General features: G+C 39.1%; 1 protein-coding gene across 3 annotated transcripts in view; it reads right to left on the bottom strand.

Annotated features, from left to right (window-relative positions):
- MATN4 (matrilin 4) overlaps positions 1–20,535 on the bottom strand; it is a 199,739-nt gene that overhangs the window by 81,682 nt on the left and 97,522 nt on the right. For all 3 annotated transcript variants that reach the window (XM_069243826.1, XM_069243828.1, XM_069243827.1), the window contains 3 exons: positions 14,736–14,858; positions 10,411–10,533; positions 4,549–4,671 (listed from right to left, as the gene is read on the bottom strand). In XM_069243826.1, the coding sequence (XP_069099927.1) occupies positions 4,549–4,671; positions 10,411–10,533; positions 14,736–14,858 (369 nt within the window). The remainder of the gene's footprint in view (positions 1–4,548; positions 4,672–10,410; positions 10,534–14,735; positions 14,859–20,535) is intronic.

Here is a 20,535-nt window from a genome sequence, read left to right on the forward strand (position 1 = left end):
AATATTATTATTTTGCTGTATAACGTCTACACTTTTCCACCGTCCTCTGTGGAAGGCAACTTTGGCTAAATCTGAATTATTGGGTATTTTGGGTCACCGTTTTCATTTTCTTCTCAATAAACCTCCTCCAGAAAACAATCTGCATTCACTTTCCCTGCCCACTTATTCCCCACCAGTGTGTAAACAAGATGAAGAGGTTAGAAATTAAGATTCAGAGTCGACATGGTATATCCGAGTTATGCTGAGAATATATCAAAACCACAAAGAAACATAAGCGAGTAAATCTACAGTGTGAATTTTTTTATGATCTGTTTGTGAGCCTATAGGACCGTCATTCTACATATTTCTTTATGAAGGTTGACCCCCTGTGGAAAAGGTGTGCAAGAAACAACCCTCTGTAACCTGCTGGACTAGTCGAAAGCTGCTTGGGCTTCCTAACAAATAACAGTATGCCTAGTAGTTTATGTAATTCTAAATGATGGCAGGTAATGATAGGCATCCCTCTCTATGACTTCAGTGGGGACAGAAAAGCAAGGGCTTATATTCCCAGTTGGAATTGTATAAACAATTGGATTTTGAGCCTCTCCTTTTTCATATGTGTCCAGCTTTCTCTTTTAACTCAAGACTGAGTATGGTCATATATATAAGGTCATACATATAGGGTTTGATATATATATGACCCCAGGGGTGTGATATAGGTATGTGTTAGGGGCAAAATATAGGTTTAATATAATTTTGCATCACAGTGCACATATTCACTAAATTCACGATTATGGAAACATTTGAAAGAAAAACCACAGACTCATTCATACACTAATTCATTCACACATACATGCACTTAGAGGCTCAGGCGCCCACTCACACACCCACTCAGACTCTCATGCACCCACTCAGACCCACTCATAGAATTACACAGCCACTTTCAGACCAACTCAGACACTCACGCACCTGCTCACACATCCACTGACAGAGACAGACCCTGAGGGCAAACTGTGTTGCACAGGATTGGGTGGTTATAAGGGCTTTGCGACCACCCAGCTCTACGCGGCGGGGGTTGGAATAAGGTACAGTAATTAAAATTATGTTACTTTAAAAAAACATAGAACTTCACTGAAAAAAAAAAAGATTACGTGGACGTTATAGTTAGGTTCTGAATTTTCTCATACAAAACCATGGATATTCAACAGTTATAGTTATAGTTCTTTCAAGTGACTATAACTCACACCTTCACCATGCACAGCTAATTACTCCACATATTATGTCATTGATTACATCTTGTATGGCATCTTTGATATCACTGCAATGTTTGCAATAACATTATTTATAAGAAAACTGTGCATGGCAAGGTTGGGAGTTATAGTTACCGTATGGCGTCAGTTATAGTTGCTTGAAAGAACTCTAACTATAACTACTGAATTTCTATGGTTTTGTATGAGTAAGTTCCGAACCTAACTATAACATCCCTGTAACCTTTGTTTTTTTCAGTGAATATACATATATATATATATATATATATATATATATATATATATATATATATATGATTTTTTATGGGATTAAACCCATTATTCTCAATCCAAGGGGAGGAAACAGAACAGCAGAGCTGAGACAAATGGAATCAAAGATGATTTTGCTTCTGGGTTCTGAAAATCCGTGGGGACATAATTTAGATGCTGACCTTTATGTCCATTTGTGAGATTTCTATTCAATATATGCATTTGATATCTCTGCTAAATTTCTTATACACTATGGCATAGATATGTCAAAAAAGACTTTAGATGCAGGCCGGGAGCAGTATAACCAGATTTTTTGAACAATTTTTGTTTTTAATAGGTTATTTTTGCACATGAGATTAGCACTTTATTATCACTTATTGCACTTTTTCTAGCACTTTATGGGCATTGGCGGTGTGATGGTCTTTTTACAAATAGATTAAAAAAAGACTTTTCCCTACTATATGAACCTTTAGATGGGTCAATATGATGTCTTTTACAGTTATGAGATGAGCATTCTTGCAATGGTCATTAGACTGTTCTAGATATCAGATATGTTACTGCAGAGGTGGTTTATGTGGTGTTTTGGCCCTGTATCTATTGTGGTTGTTATTGTGATCATAGATGGACCGTACCCACTCTGCAGGGATACAATTGAATTTGAAATTGATTGATTTGTACTGATTATCAATTTGACTAATTGATTTGGGATTAATGTGGAGGTTAATATTTTAAATAATTGTAAATCATATTGTCCTCCTATTTATTCCAACATTGAAATTTATTTATATATATACAAATAGCTCATATGAAATATGTTGAAAACATTTATCTAAAAAATATTTGTTTTGTATATTAAGGACACGTATGTCAGAATTGATAACTGTATAATAGGGAGGTATACCCAATCATTGGTAGCATATATATGATCACAAAGATATGGTTTTGACACTCATATAAGGTTGTTTTCTATTTATTTTTATTTACTGTGATTGAAAGTAATAACGTTTCAACATGGCCGCCACGTTTTTGAAAGATACATGGTGTTGGTGTAATCAAAGAAGGACTATACGAATTAAATAGACGTGTGCAAAAATGTCAGCCAATGTCCAGTTGAAGGTGTTTGCCGAAACGCGTTGACATTTGCCCGGGACAGCGTGATTAAGTTTTATACTTATTTTTGTTTTGAATTTTAGATATATTCTTTCTACAATAAAAAGTCGATGAACCTCATGCAAACTGTTTTGGATATTCGTTTTCTGTGTATTACACACAATCCATTGGGACATTGTGCAGCCGTCCGGTGACTCTACTACTTTTCACCATTTTTTGAAACTTATACATATATATATATATATATATATATATATATATATATATATATATATATATATATATATATATATCGGATAACATGATGTATTTACACCAAAATGAGTCGATGATTCATAGGTATATATAATTTAGAAAGACATATAGGCTGGCCCTTGTTATATCAGTGAAGCTAAGAATCAACACGTGCTCTGTCATAATATTAGCACGCTTGATGGAACATTGGGAGGTGATCAGTCAATCTGAATATCCCCTTTGCTGGCTGTATTTACCATTACCAGCCTTTGAAGGGAATATTCTGTGGCTGCAAGCGCACTGTCCCTCCAATGTGCTTGTGTCCCGGCATGTTGCATTCTTCTTCCATCCGCAAATCCCTGCCAACCTAAAGGCAGTCTTTGAACTAAATATGGAGTGTAACCGAAGAAGGAGTTGTCCATCATATGAACAATAGGGTTAAAAAATGCTGCATTCTCCCCTGGCTGTTCTGCTTCTTGTGACGTTTCAAACACCGAAACGCAGCTCCTCTCTCTTGGGGGGAGGGATGAAGGATAGGGGGGGGTGGTGACGAGGCATGGCAGCCCATTCTCCTGCTCAGCTCCCTATTTTGAATTGGGTTTAGATGAGAGTGGGCCCTCATCTAACCTTAAAGGCAGGGAGGGTATTTAACAGCCAATATTGCCTGCAGGTCCAAGCAGTAATAATTCAATATAATCATATTTCCTCTTCCTGATAGGATTTAAGTATTCACGACCTCCTACTTATTGTTGTCAAGCTGCATTCTAATAGCGCACACATCAGATCCCATGTTGTGAAATAGATTGAAGCATTATTTCATGTGCTTACTAAACACCAAGGGACATGTGTATCAATCTTTCACATAGTGCAATGCAGCAAGCCACCGTGCTACACGCCGTCAATCTGAAACAGCAGGAATTTGCCGCATTTAGCATGATACTGTGCATTCCTGTCCCTTTCCTAGCACTGGCGCTCTGTCAGCTGCTTAGTGCCAATTCAGGCACACTTGTGTCATGTTGAGGATAATGAGGAGAAATAAACATATTTCTCCTTGTTATGTCTCACCTTGGGAGGTGTAGTCGTTTGATAAATTTCCAGGTCTACCACTAATGGTAAATCAAGAAATGTGCCAGAGTCCGTGAGTGGATGTGTGGGAACACCCATGTTCCACCCATGGAAAACCTCCCTGCCACAGAGTAATGCACAGCAGTGATTTATGCTTATTTGAGTTATTCTAGATGTATCAAGCTATGCAAGGCCATGTAAGGTGGCCTTGCATGGCTTGATAAATCTAAGGTTGTGGGTCTACAATGCGCCCCCTTGTGTGGTGCAAGGGCGACACAAAACATTGCTAAATTTATCCCAAAACTTAAAAGCAGCTATATATTTTTCTTTGCAGTTCCTGGGTCTGCTACTGGAATAAAAATAGATTTATTGGCCGCTGCATTTTAAGTGTCTAGTGGTACATGTTAGTGCCCAGTGTTAAACACACAGACACATTCTTATAGTCAGGTATGCAGACTCATCCATACACACAGAAACACACATTGATTCAGCCTGCTATTTATTTACTATACTCGTGGAATTGCCCAGAAGTAATGCTCAACTACACTTCTGCTAAGCATTAACCCGAGTGGAGTTTTTTTGTCATCATAGCTGTCATTTTTGCAAGTGGTAATTTGTATGTAATCTATACCGAGATGTTTACCTTGACATGTCTTCCCGTCACCCTGCAGAGCGTATCCTTCATTACAGCGACAGAAGTATCCATTCAGAACACTAACACATTTATGCTGGCAGCTGTGGTTTCCAAATGAGCAGTAGTCAATCACTGAAATGGCAAATAAAATAAACATTTTGCAGTATTGCAGGTGAAAAAAACGATTTGCAGTTTAATTAGCAATACCTTGAGTACAGTACTCGTTCACAACACTTAAGATATTTAACAGAGAAATCTATGTTACGTTGTGTTAGCTGAGGCACACAGAAGGTGCAACAGCATTTGACTAGATTACATATAATTCTATCTTGTCTGGCAGAAGAGGGGCGAAGATACTGGCAGACACATGCTCAACCAGCTACTCAGCAGCTATACTAATAACAGCAGAACAATGAGACAGTAAAATAGTGTACATTTACCCCATCTCCACTCAGAAAGGCTAACAACACTGGGGGTATAGTTCTGGATGCACCTGACTGTTCTGCATTCAGAATAGTTCACTGGGAGTCCATTCAGTCGGAGGCATCAAAATATTTCTTTCTACAAATATCACTTTAATGTGCTCTTCTTGAAGATGCTGAACAGGCATGTTGGTCAATTTAGGACCACTATCATTGTCAGCAAATATCTTTATCACTAGATTCCTCCTTTCCATTCATTAATATTTATATGCTATTTATTCTTTGAGGAGCAACACCCTCAATACCACGTCACTGGATTATTGCTCTTTCTAATTTACACTTCTGCTATATGAATTCCAAGGTGTGCAGATACAGAGTTCTACAAGACTAGATAACATCCTGTTGGTTTTACGATGTTCTTTTCCTACTTACATTTATTTACATGTCTAAGATGATTTGATTGTGAGTTTTAGGTCCCTGATTCCTCAAGGAGCCAAAATGTGACCAGCCCAAGTGACGGTTCGAGGCGGACACTACAGTTACACCTTAAAAAATAAATATATGGTATTTGAGACCATGCATATGCCCTCGAAATGAACAAGTTCGCTAAATCTCATTCAGCCTAAGGTGTCTATAAACAGCAACAATAGGCAACCTAATAAACCCTGGTGAGCTCGGGTATCAACCACAGTAAAGATAATAGGCTAATAAGGGAATCATAAACTCTAAGTCAACAAGCATTGTCTGTCCCAAAAATGGTGACATATAGAATTAATCATAAGGCAAAGTCTGAAATGAATAAATATCTGAGTAAATCATTAAAATAACAGGTGTACACAAAAACAAATGTATTTGAAAGATATCTATTTTTATAATAATAATAAAGGCTGTGTGGAATAAAGGGTAGAAGAAAAACTAATAAATCCATCATACATCAGTCATGTACCTACAAGCTGAAATTTGAAGTTTCTATACCATAGGTAATATATTAAAAGTCCACTGTCTATGATTATGTAATCAGTCCATTGCACAGAACAATTGATTGAAGGACGGTGATCCAAACCTTTATAAGAGAGAAGTGGAACCGAGTTTGACGTTTTGATCTCTAGTGTCAGCCATATTTGAGACCGTCTTCGGGAACGCAAAAGTTACAGTAGTTTTACGTTACCCCCAAAATACAAATACATCAGATTTTAAGTGTGTGTGTAAACCTTGTTTAGGCTTAGAGAAGTTGACATCTGTGCAATTAATAGAGCGAGACAGCTGATTAAAAACCAAGGTCTTCCATTAGTCAATAAATTAACTTGATCCCAACCCCCTGGCACATAGCAGACAGGCTTAACTTAGGCCAATGTTTAACGTATTTATGCAATACCAAAGCAGAAATAATGTAAAACTGTAACACAACAAAATCTCAAACCATATTAGAAAAATTGAGTAAAATGTAATAATAAAATTGACACAGAAATGATAAAAAGTCAATAAGGGGGGCCAGAGATGTGAGTTGTTATATGGTTAGGAGAAAGACGCACCAAAAAGCAAATGCGCTAATGATAGTCTATGGTCATGGTAGGTCACGACCTCAGTGCGAATTCAGACAGATCGTGATGGAGCACTGGTCGGGTACACCAACCAGGGTCATCCTGGTGAAAGATTTTACCTTCTGACTTAGGGCCCAATTTTAAAGTTTGGTGTAGAGGGTACTTCTTTGCAAAGGCTTCAAAGATCAGTGTTAGTATAAACAGGCCAGCTAGCCTTGTCACAGTTAAAATGGCTTTAAGGTTTTGTCTCTGTAGGAGCATGGCAATATTGTTTGTCTACATGTCCGACTTTTAAATACCAAGTACCCTACTTTTTGGGATACAGGACTTATATAGTGATTTAAAAGAGAGATTATTACCTTTCAAAAGGGTTAGTTTTTCACAGGGCACACTGCAGCAGTCATCCTACAGGGTAGGCCGTAAGCCATGTTTTCTTTTGTCACACTAGTGGATGGCACAGTAAGTGCTGCAGTCCACAGGGGAGAGTTAGCTTTCATGTCATGAGTGTGCTTCTGTACCAAATAATGTAGCCCTATAGGGAAGTTAGATACATCAATCAGAGATTAGTCAATTTCTCCACGCTATAGGGGGTCAGAATATATACATTGAGCACAAGACAGCAGTGTCCCTGTGTTCAGAGTCTAAAACCAGCAAAAAAAGGGTCCAGGAAAAGGCAAGCAATCTTGGGTGATAACACTGAAAAGGTGTTTTTCCCTATGTACATGAATGTTGAGGTAAACTAATTGTAATTTGGATGAAATTAAAAGATGTTGAAAACCGAGAACATTGCACCTACTGCAGATTTCCTAACAAAAGGTTGCTCAGCACCATGTACAAGTTTTAAGCATGGTTACATGGGCATTGCAAGGTGTACAGTAGTAGAGAGAAGCTTGGTGCAAGAGCAGCAATGAGCAGAGTCTTACTTGTGTGTCCCATCCATGTTACAGGGGAAACATTGATGCCTGGAGTTGATAGGGCTGCTGGATGGGTAATGGTAGCCTAGAAAGGAGAATTTAAGAGGCCAAGTGAAAACTGCAATGTTGTTTTGGGTGATAGGGTTAGGGAAATGATGACTGAGTGGCATGGGTGAGAGTTTCAGATAGGATTCATTTCAGGGCCATCCGGAATTAAATGCATTCATCTTGTTGTGACTTGGAATTAATTTTACCTCTGCGGTCTTTCCTCAGCAAGCAGGAAACCTGGTGATTTCAGTAACTCTGGGCACTGGAGATGAATGAAGTACTGTCCCATGTGGGAACACATTCCTTTTTCCTGGGACTACTGCTCTATACTACTTAATGAAGAAAGCTGCAGACCTCTACTGATTTATATTGCTGTGCATTATATATTATTTACTGAGTGTCTCTGACCAGTGCTTGCTGAATGGCTCAGTACCACCCACAGGCCCTTATCTGAATAATTCCTGTGAGGTGATGGTATCTGGAGCTCACTTCAAAACATACTAAATGATGAGGTGATTACTGGCACAATACCTAATTTATTAGGGCTGACTAGCCTCACAATGTTTCTGTTAGGAGCACAGTTATTAGTATCACAAAGGAGTCAATATGTTTACTTGGATAATACCTGTGTTATGAGATCTACTTTTACAGTGATCCTTTATGGAGGTTATGGAATTTTGTAGGTACGCTGTGCAGCTCAAAAAGCTGAGGGTGAATCAGAGGTTTAAATGTCTTTATAATGCTGCCTATCCATTTTTTTAAAAACAAATATTTTGTGATGTCTATTTATTTCATATTTATTCTGCCACTGCTTTGTGGGACAATGAGCCTAGTCCATTTTCTGGAATAAAGGCAATCTTAGGAGGTGTGTGTTACACATTTACCATAGCATTGTTTACACTGATGTATATCTAGGAATTACATCTATGAGTTATGTGTATGTTACTTGTGGCATGCCACACAACATTAACCCTGTAATGACTAGTGATACATATGTTTGCTTTGGAGAGATCTAAGGATAATTATATTCATGCAGTAGGGCCACATGTGATGTGCGTTCACTAGAGAGATATCTGTTTTATGTATTATAGTTGTATTTGGAAGTTATTAAATTATTTTCAGATTTATGTTGACCTACTTCCCATATTTACTCACACTACTGCTGGCTATGGTGTACTTATTCTGTATGATGGAAGTTTACAATAATTACTGTGCTTCCCCACTTGAGGATATGCCTGGAAGGTATAACTGTGCCTATGCACGTGGGGCTAAATCTGTGTCATTAGTGCTGTGCTCCTCAAGGGATGACGGTTTGACAATACAATAGTTGTATATGGGTGGGATTTTTCTGTAACAGTTACATATCAAGGCTGTACCCACGTAATATCAGTGCAGCAACCTTGTTTATACATGAGTATTAACTTAAATAAATTGTTCACTGCCTTAGTAACAGTTTGTGTTATTTTGACTAATTGTACACCTTTTTTTAATCTCACACTTCCTGTAGGTTCTATTTTGTTACTTCCTGTTGTGTCATCAAGTCAAAGGTCACTTGACACCACTTCCTGTTAAATCATCAGAGTCCAAGTTTATGTGATGTCACTTTTCTGGGACTTCATCAGGGGCATTAAAGGGAGCCTGATGTTACTTAAACTGCGCCAGGCATTTTTGTGAAAGGACTTCCATGATCTCATACTTCAAGTATTTGTTTTGTTTTGAAAATTGTGATTTTTTTAATAGACGCATGATAATTCCTTGTCTTCTCTGCCATTTCAGCCTGTCAACTCATTTTCCATGTAGAGTACCCAGAAGACCTACTGTCACCCGTACAGGCTATTTATTATACAGAGAGCAAGGTAAGATCACATTCATTGCTATTGAGAATGCATAACTTTGGCTGTGCCATTATGCGTTGCAGGAGTGACATAAAAATGTAATCAACAATAAATATATCATGTGCCTTAGTATTACTGATTGTAAAGTGGAGCATCTAAACATATTAATGAAGGTGCATTCACAGTAGAAGATTAATAATTCATATATAAGTGCATTCTCATGTTGATTTTAACATGTTGAATTATAATATGTGCACATTTATTTGTACTTGGATAAGGTGGAAACCATGTTTACAAAGGTTTGTCTACTAATGCAGGTATTTCACTGGATTTATTTGAATTTGCCAGATTAAACATAAACTCCTCTCTACATGTCACTGTTTAAATATCTCACCACTGTGCTTCTTACTGGCAGGTGTTTATTATTTCACTACCAATGCAATTTCATTATGTTTGTTTCTTTGTCATACAGGTGGACCTGATTTGCTGCTGATTTAGATAGCTGACATGCACATGCAGGACTTTTACACTTCTCATATCTTGAAATCCTCTTGAGAGTTCATTCATTTCGCTAACATCACAATTTTAAGAAAACTAAAATTTTGGCCTATAGAATATGGCCACACCAGGATCTGCTTGATGCCAAGCCCTTCAAATCTTTTTTTTTTCTCTGTTAGCATAGAGCACTGCAAAGCATTCTCAGCTTTACTACCATGGTATCCTAACAAGTCAGAGTCACTTCTGGACCCCCTCCATGTCCCATCAACAATATTAAAATGTCATCTCTTGAAATTATATTTAAAAGAAGCATTGGCTAAGTCAAATGGGCTGGTTTTATGTGCTAACACATGCAAATACTGGTATGCACAAATGCTATTTGTGTTCATTATCAATTTAAAGACAGACTTTTTGGCTTTGCCAAATTTTGCCTTGTTTCTTCTACAGGCCTGCCACATTCCAAAAATATAGATCTTGCTTCAAAGAGCAGGGTTATAAAACAAACATTCTAAGAAAGACATTTGCAAAGACAAGTGAATATAATATTATTGCTCTGTCTTGAATACACAACCCAGGAAACTACTGAAAACCAAGGGCAGCACTGTATACTTACTTGTACATGTCTTTTTGTCTTGGTTGAGGTAATAACCTGCACGGCAGCGACATAAATATGAGCCTGGAGAACTGACACATATATGTTCACATCCATGTTTGCCTTCAGCACAAAGGTCGATTACTGAAAAAGTGACATGCACATAAATTATGTTTTTGGTTCTATTTTTGTTTACAAGTACAAATCAACACAGTGTTTTCTATTGTTTTATTAAGTGCCTACTGAGGTAATGCTCTTCCTTATTCTTATTTACCCTCTCTTTCCCCAGTCTGAAAGAATGAATAAACAAATGATTAAATGAAAATTTTAAAAGTATGCTTAAAAAAGGGACGCCCTGGCACTAAGCTGAAAATGAATTATCCTAGCTAACAGCTGGATGGAAGCAGTGGAAAGGTGGGTTTCTGTTTCCAGAATTTAATGAAACAACATTCTGCTTGTAGCATAGGAGGGTGAGTGTTCCATGCTTTGGCCGTAAACACATAGAATGACTGGCATCCAGTCTACTGCTCCTTAACTCGGGCACAATGACCAAATGAAGCTAGTCAGATCAAAAGTCCTTGATGAATAGTATTTAGAGAACTGAGAGGCCATTTAACTGTTATGAGAGTTGTCATAAATAGCCTAGTGGCAGAAACAAAGAGATTTGAAGAGGCTGTGTTTGTGAACAGGTAGCCAAAAGGGAAGAACAAGATATGGAGAGAAATAATTAGGCCTAGAATCAGATGGGCAGAAGCTTTCTGAACCATATGGTGTATTTTGGTCAAGTAGCTGTGAAAACCAAGGAATTGCAATGATCCAACATGTAGAAGTGCACTTACCAGAGATTTTCTGGAAGAGTTGGGCAGGAAAGGCAACATGCTCCTAATAATGCTTACTAAAAAGACAGGTAGATGTTAACTTGATATGAGCCTCACAAATCAACTGTGTATCAAAAATATTGCCCAAGAATATGAGGAGTCTGAGAAGGAGGTGGAGAGAACCCTAACATGTTGGGCCACTAATCCGAAGACCATGGAGCAGAGTTACCAAAGACTAGGGGACTGATTACAACATTGGCGGTCCTACCACGGGACCACGAATGCCGCAGGAAGGATGCCACCATCAGGCCGGTGGAGTCCCCCCAGTTGTATTACAATGTTCTGGCAAGCTGACCGCTGGACGATTGTATTACAATTTACATGCCAGTCGGCCCTGTGGGAACAGTAGTATGGTATTGGTGTCAGCTCCATTAAGGGAGCTGTGGCCAATACCGTAGCACTACAGCACCCTTAGAATGCGCACTGTCTGCAAATCAGACAGTGCACATTCCGATGATGCTAGGCAGGGAGGCCTCCACTGCCGATGCCATGGGAATGAACAGTGCAGGCCCCCCCGAGGGCCCCAGCACTCGCTTTCCACCCGCCTTTCCATGGCAGGGTGACCGCCATGGAAAGGCTGGCAGAAAGCTGAGTTGTGATCAACAAAGCAGCACTGAGTGCAGCGCCACCATGGCTGAACACAACTCAGACCGCTGTTTACCCATCGGGATCGATGTTCCTGGGAGTGACGGATGTCCCCTGGCAGATCCGCCAGCCAGGGTTGTAATGTGGCGGGCAGACCCCCTGGAGTGCCTTCCCTGCATTCAGAGTTAGGGAGCTGATTTTCATCCAGGTATCAATAGCACCAAGAGAAGAACTACATTTGTTCTGAAGTGATGGTAAGTCACTTTCTAAGCTAAGGATGATTTGTGTATAGTCCATTAAAGTAATAAATCCTGAGGGCAAATGAACCAATATAGTCAGCATGAAATATAGAAATTGAATAAAGTACTGGTTAGCGCTGAACTCTGAGAAACATCAGTGGTGATTACTTAACTGTAGCATGAAAATTGCCCAGAGATACTGTCTAATTGCATCTCTAGACTCTGGACTCTGGTGTCTACCTGATCTCTTTGCTCCCCCTCTTGCTTTCACTCCATTTCAATTTTGCCTTAAAACACTGGAATCCTTTCACCCCATTCTAAACAAACCCCCTTTCCTTGATTATTTTAGTTCATAGATATCCTGATGTTGCATTCTCTGCTTACTCAAGCTTTCTCTCCTGTTTTGTATCTTGTTCAGTGCTTTGGCAATTCACTTTGTAAATTCAATACAATGAGCTGGACCTGCAGATGGATGTCTGCATTGCTGATGTACACAGCACAGATGGCAATAAGGATCCTTTATTACCAAGAAATATTTGTGGTTCTTCTTCTATTATTATCAACAGAACACAACATAGTTTTCTGCTTCACAATGCAAAAACAGTGAATTCTAGGAAGTGATGAAATATTTGGAAATATTTGTCTCATGTTAATATCTATTCTGAGCATAAGTAAATGTCACAGTTATAAAGACTTAAGTAAGCAATCAATAAACCAGTTCAGGGATTATGGTATTCGTTGATTCATGGTTTTATCTTCGAACTCTGAGTTAGGAGATAAACAAATAACTTTTCACCCCTAATAAGTGCAATCTAGATCCAAGTGTTTGAGGAAGAACAACATTGGTTCCTAGGTTCAGCAAAAAAAGGAATAAACCTGGGGGAATGTCATGTAAAAGATGATTATGTCCAGCAGGGCCATATCACATGAAGCAAGCACTGGGAGTTAAGACAATCTCTGCACAGTTTTGGGAGGACTAGTGTCTTAAGTAATTGAAGGCCTGGAGCTTACATGGTGGTAAATGTTTGCAAGTCACAGGACCATTCAAGGAATCTGTGTTTTTTTTGCTAAAAACGTAGAGCATTTGTTGATACACCTAAACTACACAACATGACATAACACCACATTATACACAAAGCAACATAACAACATGGCTGAAAGATAACAGCGTACAACAACATAACAGTCAAAATAGAACTCCACAAACCTGCGGTATAACACAACAGAATTGTGTTGCAGTAATAATGCAACACATGCACAGCAGCACAAAAATCAGGACACATCATTACCACAACAGAATGCCACACAACAAATATGCACAAATGTTCTTGTCACACATTACTTCCCCCAGAATCCTGTTTTGTTAGTACAGTGGTAAAAGGTATTTGGAGCAAGAACTGCCTGAACTTACCACCAATGACATCAAATAGTGCCAGTCAAGCTTTTTTGTGATCTAACCTACACTGTAACGTTTTTAAATTGGTTAAAAAATTTGAATTTGCTTTTGCTTATGTTATTGTTTTGGTCTTTTCATTATGTAAATATGCATCTTGTATTGTTTGTTCTACCTTCTTGTAGCACCGCTGCCACTTGTTTGCACATTATAAATAATAAACACAAATGGATGACGGACGGAGTGATGAGACTTTCCAAACACTCACCTCCAGTCACAAACCTGGGTTTACTCCATCTTTGTTTTGCTCATCATGCCACCCCAGTTTGGACCCAGCCACATGCACATCAGTCTTGACCCTGTCCCTCATGGGAACAGTCCAGCCCAAACTGCCATTCCAGGTCCTCCCTGGACCTGAAACAAGCATCCTGGGACCAGTTTCAAGGTATCACCCTTTATCAGCCAGGCTAGCTTGAATCCAGTGGCACAGTGAGCGCAGGACCCACGTCTGGGCATACCATTCCCACTTAGGGCAAGTTAAGCAACACAAAAGCATGATGAATGGAGTGCTTGAACTTTTAAAACACTCAGCCCCAGTCACAGATCTGGGTTCAATCCATCGTTCTTTTGCTCACCATGTCACCCCAGGTTGGACGCAGCTGTATGCAAAGACTAATAATCCAAACCTAAACATACCCTTATCCTTTTCTTATTTAAATGCTATACACCATTTCATCATCATCATCATCAAAAATTTATATTTTCAATAAATTCATAAAATGTTAACCACAGTTTTAATAAAAGTTTAATTACTATTCTCACAAACTTTGACTCTTTACAGTGACTTAGGGCCTGATTAAGATCGTGGCGGATATCTCACCCATTGTGACAGAGTATCCTACCCACCGTATTACAAATTCCATAGGATATAATGGAACTTGTAATACGGCGGACGGGATATCTATCACATTTGTGATGAAGTATCCCAGCTGCCAAGATCGTAATCAGGCCCTAATGTGTTTAATTATTTTAGTTTGTTAAAATCTTTTTTCATTGTGTAATTTCTTCATTTTGGATTTGTGGTTGTTTTATTTGTTTATTATGATTTGTTTAGTTAGACATAAAGCCCTGTTGGTATCATGTGAAAAAGATAATGTCAAACATAACTGTTAACACTTCTTGAAATCAGAGCATCGCACTTCTATTGTGGTGCAGTGCAAAGAGGAGCTTAAATATAGTAAGTAACCTTACGAGAGCATGACTTTCCATCTTCTCCGAGGCGGTATCCTGGATTACATTCACAGTAATACGATCCTGGCACACTGACACAGGTGTGGTCACAACCGTGATCCATTTCAGTGCACATATCTACAGCTGAAAGACAGAATGTAGGAACACAGTGTAAGTGATTCAACATTCAATAAATGTTAGAAATAGCTGAATAACAACATTTTAATTTCTTCCATGTGAAAAAAATTTAATGTGACCCAGTTAAACATGCTAGTGATAACACATATACTCATAAACCTACATTCTCACTCGAAGTACGAAGGTTGTCGGATTTGAATGTCATTATCACAGCAAAAGCTAACTAAATCCATCGTTTGATTTTAGAGATGACAACGTGTGCCATTTTCCACAACCTACTTAATGAGATATTAACGGTTTTATCAATTCTACGCTTGACAAAACAGCACGGTATATACTCCATGCCATATTTCTAGCATAATTCACTAATTATTGCCATTGTTAAGGCAAGTGCATCATGACAAACTCTAGGCTTTCCCTCTTGTGAGTCATGGCTCCTCAGCCCTCTAAAGTATGGTAACAAATGGGACCTTGGGTCCCCTGTCAAACTCATCAGCAAGAACATAAATGTCCGAATAATAGGCGTCAATTTATCTCCAGACATCCGTTTGCACGACGACAATCAGTAATGCCCTTTGTCAGTTTTATTTTTGGGATGTGTGGCTTGTCAGATGTATGAGTTCCAAAGGAGCTCATCTGGATGCTCAGAATATAATCCATCATAATTCAAAAGCTGATGGTGGTAGTAGCAGGAATCCTAAAGCAATATTTTTTTTCCCAAGCTTCTGAAAAGCTAAATGATTTACCAAAGACAATGTGCATACAACCACGAGTGACAGCAGAAACAGCTAACAGAAAAAATGCATCCTCCAATTCTTTTTTAACAAATGACAAACATGTATTTTTACACACAGGCAGAAATTGGGTTAATAATTTGGAATAGGACACCCTTACCTACTTAATAAACACAATTGGCGTAGGCCTACAGGTCTTAGAAAATATCTGCTCAACCTTTGGTAGCTGTAGCTGTGGGATATGCAGTAGGCAACTCGTCAGAAGCATGCAAACTAAGTTCAAGCTGGACCAACATTTTTAAAGTCAAGACAACAACACAATAAAACTCACAAACCAATTTAGTATTAGGGGTGAAAAATGTAATAATAATAAAAAAAAGACATCAAAATGATCAAAATAGAGGAAGGGGAACTAGAGATACGACTTTAAAAAAAGGGAACCAGAGATATGACTTTTAAAAAGGTTTACAAATAAAAAAAGACCTAGAAAAAAGTAGAGTGAAAATTTAAAGTACCAGTTCACAGTTGACCTAGGTACAATTTTAAGCTAAGCATAGTGGAGCAGATATCAGACACACCATGTATAATGCCTCAAAGTTTTTACTTTGGGACTTAGTTTACTGTTTGGAAGTCAAAGCTTTCCAGATTTGCAAGGTCTAAGGCTCAAAGTTGAATACATCAATGGCAAACTTCCATTGAAGTTGTTGATTGTGCTCACAGTCAAAGCTGGATTTCCGAGTCATGTAGGTAGGTACAACACTGGGATACATTTCCCACCTTGCCCCAGTGCTAGGTTTTATCGGATGGCTTAGTGTTTTCATGGTGTTCAAAATTCACCAATGGGGCAAGGCTGGAAGCTGTAGTCGGTAGAGCTCAACAAGGCCAGATATTTTTACCACAAGGTCTCACTGAACCAATTTTCTTGTAGTTTCCCACCTACTTTTTCAGTATTTCCCTGTTAGACCTTGCATCCTTGGAGTGGATACTCATTGAGCTTTTTGCCTCCAGACCTCCTGTTTTTCTGACGTCACTTTTGCTGTCCTTAGGACTCTGTGCACTTTACCACTGCTAACCTGTGCTGAACTGCTTGTGCCCTTTCCCTAAAAACGTAATAACATTGATTTTCTCCAACTGCTATATTTAATTTATTTATAAGTCCCTAGTAAAGTGCACTATCTATGGCCAGGCCTGTAAATTAAATGCTGCCAGTGGGCCTGCAGCACTTATTGTACCACCTGCCTAAGTAACCCTTTAAACATGTCTCAAGTATGCCATTGCAGAGTCTGTGTGTGCAGTTTTAACCTGCCATGTCGACCTGGCAAAATAAACCTCTTGTCAGACCCCAACCTTCCTTATTTATACATAATGGTCACCCCGAGATAGTTCCCTGGAGAGCCCCAAGGGCAGGATGCAGTGTATTTAAAATTCTGGACATGTACTTTTAAGTTTTACGTGTCCTGGTTGTGAAAAACTATTAGATTTATTTTTCACTACTGCAAGGCTTATCTCTCCTGTGGGATAACACTAGAGTTGTCTCATTATATTTTACAAGCTTAATTTCCAAATGGGAAGAGATGACTGATTCACGTTTAGTGTCTCTGGAATCCTAACTTATGGTGAAGTCGGATTTTAAATTACAATTATGAAACTGTAATTTTTAGAAAGTGCATTAATTACAAAGGTGTCAACTGGTGTTCCTCCGGACCTGGGTACGTAATTACTATAATGCTACAATGGTTATGTTGGAAGGTAAATCATCTACAAATATATTACTTTAGGCAACTCATGTTTTGTCGACAGATCATAACCTATCAATGATATATGGAGAGACGCAGCCAGGAGGCTCATCGATTTATTCATTGCTGTCTGTCTCTGGAGAAGGCAAGTTTGACTGTCTTCGAGGGGATCTGTTTGACCCTTAAGAAATGCCGCAGAGAAGACAAGTGTGACTTTCCTCGAGGGAATCCACTTGACTCTTAAGAATTGCCACACTGAACGCGGTTTTATGCAGATATATTTTTACTGCTCCTCTGTACTTAAATAGGCTAATGTGTGGACATCGATCCCTAGCCACAATTTGCTCCCCATCCTGGCTAGTAGCTGAAAGTTAGCTATAAAGTGTGGACAAAAGGCATATATGACCCCAGGCTGCATTTATGTTTAGTCCTGAGGAAAACCCATTCTGTTTTTATTAAAGAAACACTACCTACTAGAGTAGAAACATTGATGATACATATGTGATGTCCTGAAATTTCTCTATATACAGCAAAGAGTATCCAATTGAAGACTAATTGATGTTGCATAGAGATCTACGGAGCAAAGACAGGCTTTGTGGAATAATTGTATTTGTTTAAATTTTAATTCATGTTTTTTGTTTAAGTCACCTGATTGATCTGGTGACATAAAATGCGTTGATTGAAGTTATATTTTGTAGACGTTTTATCTCCAAACAGAACCCTTGTAGCATTATAGTACTTTTAGAAAGTTGGCATTTTCCTGCATTAGCCATTTGGTGCCTACAGCCTGTCTCTGGTCACATGACTAGGTGAAGTTGGCAGTTAGGCTTTGTATATTACTCCTATACAACCACACATAATGAGAGCTTAGGTGTATCTAAATGTGCTGTCACTGGCATGATCTTAGGAAAGAGCGGGACCCAGCCTCATTTACACCTGAATAGGCTGTGCCCTTTCTCCACAAAAATAGCTGCATTCCCCCTGTAGTTTGGTGCTACAGAAGGGAATGCAGGGCATCTGTTCCCTTCAAAGGCATTCCTCTAGATGTTTCTCCCCTTTTCAAAGTCCTAATTGTGTATAAAATAAGGACCTCAGACACCACCACTTCAGTACACTTCTGGACCTGTTGATACTATACCAGGATGAAGGACAGCGGTGCTGCTACAAGGAATGGGACTCTGCTGGACTGCAGCTCTACATGAACTGTTGCCCTGCTGTGCTGACCTGCTGCCTGTTGCTCTCTTGCCTGGGTGAGAAGGACTGGACTTGCAACTGTTGAACCCAGAACTCAGAGTGACTACAAGTGCTAATTAACTGGCCTCCTGATCTGGAGCCTCAGGTACACAACAGGCTTTAAACCACCTTGCATCTGTGCCTGGTCCAACCCCAAGCAGAACCAACGCATCTCCTCTGCTGAGTGGATTTGACCTGTCATAAATGACTTGCATCATCATCCCAGCCCACTTCGCCTTCAGAAGAACTACTATACAATACCTCTTCGGCACACACCCTTGCATCTTCCATCAACAGTCTTGACAATAGCACCGGACTCTGCATTACAGCCTCGTAGCTCTTCTGAACTGTGTTGCATCCGTGACATGGGACTTTGGCTCACAAGCCCCATCAATGAGATCCTTGACATCAATACAACAGGACCTTGCACTGCAGCCTTGCCGCATGTCAGAACTGATGCATCACTTCAGCTGTGCAACTCTTCTTCGATGTGGTCCATGCACCACTCCACAATCCAGGATTTAAGGAACTCTGTTCAGCGGGCCTACATTGGTCGCTGTATCCCGCCCACAGTCCATTGCGACTGGCCTGAATTTGTGATTTTTTCCTGGTCTCTGGAGACCAGATATCCACAGTTGGCACTTTATGCATTTTGCTGCTATTTTCTCAAAGACTTTAAAAATTCAATATCTCCATTTCATCTGATTGGATGTTTGTCATTTTGGTTTTATTTATTAAATGTTGCTCTATTTTTCTAAACTGGTGTGGGATATTTTTGTGTGATGTTTACACTGTTTTACTGTTTGAAGTATTGAACAAGTAGTTTACATATTGTCTCTAAGTTAAGCCTGACTGCTCTGTGCAAAGCAAACAGGGGGCTGAGCACACGTTAATTTGGGGCTCCTTGTGCCTTATCAAAACTAGGATTGTCGTTTTTGCTTGACCAGGGCTCAAAATCCAGTCAACTAGTAACCCCATTTCTAACAATCTTCACTTGGTGTGCTGAAACAATTCCCAGAAGCTATTCACCCAAAATGGCTAGTCCCTTACTTAATCTGGGGAGCTTAAGGCCTCTTCAAGCCATTCCTCTATTTAGATGAGGTGCCACCCTCTCTATCAGGGTCTAAACTGATTTCCCCTCCTATTGGCTTTAGAGCTAGATAGTCAAGGATGGTCCTGGGAATTAGTTGGGTCAGTCCTTTGCTCTACAAACTATTCCTGTCACCCTCCCAGACAGCTAACACTGTGATGTGACCACTTCTTAACATCTGCAAATAAAGAGTTAGGGCCTCATTTAGGCTTTTGAAGCAAGACAGCACATGAAGAAAAGTATCACCTGGGTAACATCACAGGCTTGACTCTCCTGCATCTGTTTTAAATATAGGCTGATCTTTTTGCTGATCTCTAATCCACTATACATCAGAATATTTGGTTACTCAGATTTTTCTAGGATTACCTTTATAAAGGCTCCCTAGTCCCTAACAAAAGACATGCATATGCACAGGGAAAATAATCCTGCTTAAGAGTATGTCTCTCTCCTTTAGATACTGACAGATTCCTCTAGTACATTTTCCTTATCATATAAAAATGTATCATTTTTATACTTCACTCCATGCCACTCTTCTAAAAGAATAGAATACTTAACTGTGCAACACAATCATGTAGTAGGAGTAGTGGGTCAGAGACTCAAAATATCTATACAATTTGCCACAGAACATTACAAATACATCTTGCCTCTCAGAGAACTAACTACACAAGTTAAAGCTGTCTTGGTTCAATGAAAATGATTTCGGGGATATTGGCTATCTGTTTCTTCAGATTTTTAGTAACTGCAGAGTCCTAATATGACGCTGTCACCATAAATACAAAGTATCACAAGAGGATAGACAGAACAACTCCAGGTATTCCGAACTGATAATGATCACATTTGCTGCTAGTCTTTCCAAACTCGAGCATGTGGTGCATAGTAATAAACATAGT

This window comes from Pleurodeles waltl, chromosome 7 (assembly GCF_031143425.1).
Source record: "Pleurodeles waltl isolate 20211129_DDA chromosome 7, aPleWal1.hap1.20221129, whole genome shotgun sequence".
Lineage (NCBI taxonomy): Eukaryota > Metazoa > Chordata > Amphibia > Caudata > Salamandridae > Pleurodeles > Pleurodeles waltl.